We start from the raw sequence: 4680 nt of genomic DNA, 5'->3' as shown, positions 1-4680 counted from the left end.
GTGACTGACATGAAGGCAGGGTGGTTAGGAAGACCCTCGGGATTACCACGAGTTCAAGGCCAGCCTGGGCTATGTAGAGAGACCTTGTCTCAAACAAAACAGTTCCAATTGTTACGTGGAAACAGTAGAGAGGCCATTGCCAGAATCTTCAGGAAGGGAAGGTTATTTGGATCAGAGTAATAGTGAAGGTAGGGAAAATAGCCAACTTCTGAATATATTTCAATGATTGAGGTAGAGCATAAAAAAAAATGTGGAACTAAGAACTATTCCAAGGATATTATGAATACTCAAGTCAGGGATAAATTAATATAAAATTATTTTTCAGAAACATCTGTGAAACTCTCATAAAGTTACCATTCTCTAGAAAATCATCTGGGAAATGAGGTTAGGGACATGAAGTGAGTGAAATGTTGTATGACAGTATTCAGGTGGTTGTGGCGGGAGGGTTCACAAGTTGGAGATGAGTCTGGGAAATATAGAAAGACCTATGTCTTACCAAAAAAATAAAGGGGCTAAGTGTGGCTCCGTGGCAGAATGCATGCTTGAGACCCTGGGCTCAATCCCTAGTACTGGAAACAAATAAAATAAAATGAAAATGAAAAAAAGACACAGTTGGGTAGTACTGCATAGGATAAAATTAATGTTTTTGGTTGCTGTGTTGTTAGCAATAATCGCTAGCTCAGGAGGAAGATTCTGGTCATTGTATATCAAATCTAAAGAAAAAGTAAATTCAATCCCTCCCCGTACCCTTCTCTTCTTCCCCCAGTGCTAAAGATTGAGCCTGGGCAAACTCTACCACTGATCTACATCCCGTGCCCTTTCTAGTTTTTATTTTGAGTCAGGGTTTTGTTAAAGCGCCTAGGCGTGATCCTTCCTTTTCCCTTCCAGCTCCCCAGGACACAGGCATCGGCCCCAGTGTTAATTTACAATTTAACACTCTTACTCAAATGATAAAATAATAAGACCTAGACATGTTGTGAATTAGGTGAAATTACAAAAATATGTACATACAATACACATATGAATTATCTCTGTTTCATCCTTGGGCCTAGATTCTGTGTGTCAGGTCAGGAAGAAGGTCGGGTCTGGGTGGCTGAGGGACTCCGGCAGCAGGCAGAGAACCAGCAGCCCCACTGGAGCATGTCGCGGCAGAGCCGTGGATCCGAGGCTATGTGGAAGGCAAGGGGCCAGGAGGAGGGTCCCTTGGGGATTCAAATCTTTTAGCAGGAGGCAAAGAGAATCGCAGTAGGAGTGTCTGAGTTTGGATCCGTGATGCTAGTAACAGGCTATGATGCCCTGCTGAAAATTGAGACATGTTATAAGTTACTCTTTGATATGGAAAATCTTCATTAAAATTTAACTCAAACATCAAAACCACTTTTGAGCTTGGAATTCCCTCTGAAATAGAAAACCCAGCAAATAGCCAAATACGATTACAGCTAAGAGCCTTTTAAACAAAGATAGAAAAGCAATTCCGTCGAAGAAGGACAGTCTTTTCACCAAACAACTGGTTTTCTGAACCAATAGGACAGCCAGGAAACAAAACCTGCCTTTTGTCCCAACCCCCGCACCTTATTAACTAAAAAATTAGCTCACAAAAATTAACTAAAAATGATTAGAAGACTTAAATGGAAAAGGTAAGACTTAAAGAAAAATCTTTAGAATGAAACAAGAGAAAAATCTTAGAGAGTAGGGTTGGTAAACAGTTCTTAGACAAAACATGAAAAGCGCAAGCTATAAATTTAAAAAATGGAAAAACCAGATTTCTTCAAAACTAAAACCATTTGTTCTGTGAAAGATCTTGTTAAGTGGACAAAAAGACAAGCTACAAATGGGAGAAGGTATTTGTGAGTCACATGTCTGCTAAAACACTCATATTTAGAAAACAAAGAACTCAAAATGTAAAATGAAAAAGTACAATTAGCAAATGAGTAGAGGGCTGGGGAGTTAGCTCAGGGGAAGAAGTGTTTGCCTGGCAAGTGCAAGGTCCTGAGTTTGATTCCCGGTACTGCTTAAAAAAAAAAAAAAAAAAAAAGAGTGGAAAACAGATGTTTATCAGAATAGATTATGCAAATGGAAAACAGGAATATGAAAATCTATTTAACAACATTAGCTATTAAGGGAATACAAATTAAGACTATGATGAGATATCACCACACACTTGTTTTAGCTCAGCAAAAATAAAAATAGTAACAATGTTGGTGACTATATGAAAAACTGGATCTTTCATACATAGCCTGTGAGAATATAAAACGCAAGCTTTGGGTTTATGTTTGCTTTATTTTGTCTGTTTTTATTTGGATTGAGCCCAGACCTTTTAAATACTAGGCTCTGACTCTGACACACACCTCCAGGCCAGTACAGCAGTTTCTTTAAAAAAAAATTAAGCATACATACAGTACATGGTCTAGCAACTGTACTTTAGGGCATCCACTTCGGAGAAACAAAAACTTACATTTGCATAAAAACCTTTATACAACTTCTGATACTGATAGCAGTTATTTGCAATTATTTTGCTGTGGATCAACGATTGAACAAATTGAGGTTTATTTTTACATGGAATACTACTCAGCAATAAAAGAGGAATGAACTACTGATACATACTAATACCTGGCATTATGCTGAGTAAAAGCAGACCACCTCAAAAGATCAGAAACTGATCAAGTGTATTACGATAACATTCTCAAAATGCCAAAATTATAAAAATGGAAATAGCAGCAGGTGCATGCAAGAGGTGTGGTAAGAGAGTAGGCATTATTATGAAACACCATCACCAGGGAATTCTTTGCTGTGGAGTAGTTTTGTATTTTCATGGTGCTTGGACAAACTGATGTATGTGATAGATATTTCATTAAACAAACATTTTGTATCATGTCAGTTTATGGCTTTGTATCTACACCAGTGTTATCGCAAGAAATCAAAAGAACGGATGACAAGTACACAAGACCTCTCTGTAATAGCCTTGCAACTTCCTCTCAGCCATTCATTATTTAAAAATAAAATGTTTGAGAGTAAGCTCACTGAGACGCAGTTCCTTCACCTTCCTTCATGCTGTGTACTTCTTCTTTCTCCGGAAATGAATTTTCCTTTCTCTCTTTTCTCCATTCCTTTGCGTGTTGCAGAATAAATTCCTCATCCTCTTAGTAATCCTATTCTTTCAATGAAGGTTGTGTTTTCATGTGCTTGAGTGTTAAAGTAGGTACAGTCTCTTTCAAATTGGAGTCAAGCCCAGAACCTTGTGCTTACCAGGCAGACACTGTCAAATCAACTTCTTTTAAAAACGGAACCCAGGTCGCTGGCTTCTAAGCTCGGCTGAGAAGGTGGGTGTGTCGGCGCCATGTCCGGCCACGAAGGGGACAAGAAGAAGCCCCGAAGCAGGCCAAGGAGATGGCCAAGGAAGACAGAGCACTCAAACAGAGGATAAAGGAGGAGCAGAAGAAACTTGAGGGGCTAAAAACCAAGGGCCCCCTGGCCACGGGTGAAATTAAGGAATCTGGCAAAAAATAAAATTGTTTCTTATGTGTACAATGATGGTGGCTGGGATTCCATTCCTATTCAGATATCTGGATCTCTTGACACCTGTAACTACAATGAAGTGTGTTCTTGGAGTCTGTTGTACATGTAAGAATAAAATTTTATTAAAAAAAAAAAAAAAAAAAAAGAAACCCACAAAGTAATGTGGTTTTATGTTATACAAATCACAGTTTTGGAACACACATCCATATTTTCATTTTTTTTGGTAGTATTAGTAATGAAACGTAGCAGCATTCTGATATACAGTCCGAGTTCCGTTTACTGATTTATTGTTTGAGACCAGTCTCACTAAGCTGCTCAAATCGGCTCGAAGTCATGATTTTTCTGCCTCAACCTCCTTAGCTTCTGTAATAACAGGTGAGCAGCACCACTGGCAGCAATTTTCTTTTATATGCACTCAATATTTATATAATATTTAGGGCATAGGGGTACAGCCCAGTAGCAATTAGTCCAGATGTCAAAAAAACGTAACAAAAACAAAGAAAAAACCCCACCTTTGCAGGGCCATAATATGATCATTACAGCTCCAAAACATCCATAGAGCTCTGTCCAGAGGGGGTGGAAACAGAACCTAGCAACCCTTTGGGAGAGTACTGCTTTGCTCTCTCAAAGACTCAGAGAGCCTTCTGATTCTTCCAGTGGGGTCCCAGATGAGACAGTGCTTTGCAAAACTCTGAGAGGCCGGTGTTCAAGTTTTCAACCACTTTCTTTTGTGCTTTTCATCTTTGTAATAATCCTAGCAACCAACGAGAATTATTCTTTATTGGGCTAATATTGACCCTCAAGGCACTCTGCACGTCTTTCCCAACACTCGCAAACCCAAGCTTAGAAAGGACCCCGCCCCTTACAGTGCGTTTGCGCTAGACTGGGAACGAAGGAAATCAGTCCCTCGTGGGGATCCGTCGCACCCGCCGGCTGTTTGGCCGCAGCAACATGGCGGCGGTCTCAATGTCAGTGGCGCTGAAGCGAGCGTTGTTGGGGAGAAGGGCACCGGCCACAGCTGCCGCTTCCACTTCCACGGTGCTGACCAGGTAACCGACTCGTCGCCTTCTTCTCCGGGCTCCTCAGGTCTCGGCACTTTCCGGGGCCCCGCAGTTGGAGTCCGGGAGGGCCCGGCCGGCGTCCGCGGCTGACCGTCCCTTCGGG

At 40.9% G+C, this 4680-nt stretch overlaps 1 protein-coding gene across 1 annotated transcript in view; it reads left to right on the top strand.

The window, feature by feature from the left end:
* The first annotated feature begins 4420 nt into the window (after positions 1-4420).
* The window catches only part of Ndufs4 (NADH:ubiquinone oxidoreductase subunit S4), a 111110-nt gene continuing 110850 nt past the window's right edge, over positions 4421-4680 (top strand). The window contains exon 1 of the mRNA XM_004623101.3: positions 4421-4565. Coding sequence (XP_004623158.1) covers positions 4468-4565 — 98 coding nt within the window. The 5' untranslated portion in view covers positions 4421-4467. The remainder of the gene's footprint in view (positions 4566-4680) is intronic.

This window comes from Octodon degus, unplaced genomic scaffold, assembly GCF_000260255.1.
Source record: "Octodon degus isolate 3935 unplaced genomic scaffold, OctDeg1.0 scaffold00001, whole genome shotgun sequence".
NCBI classification, from domain to species: Eukaryota; Metazoa; Chordata; class Mammalia; order Rodentia; family Octodontidae; genus Octodon; species Octodon degus.
This window is presented reverse-complemented; position numbering and strand designations above follow the sequence as displayed.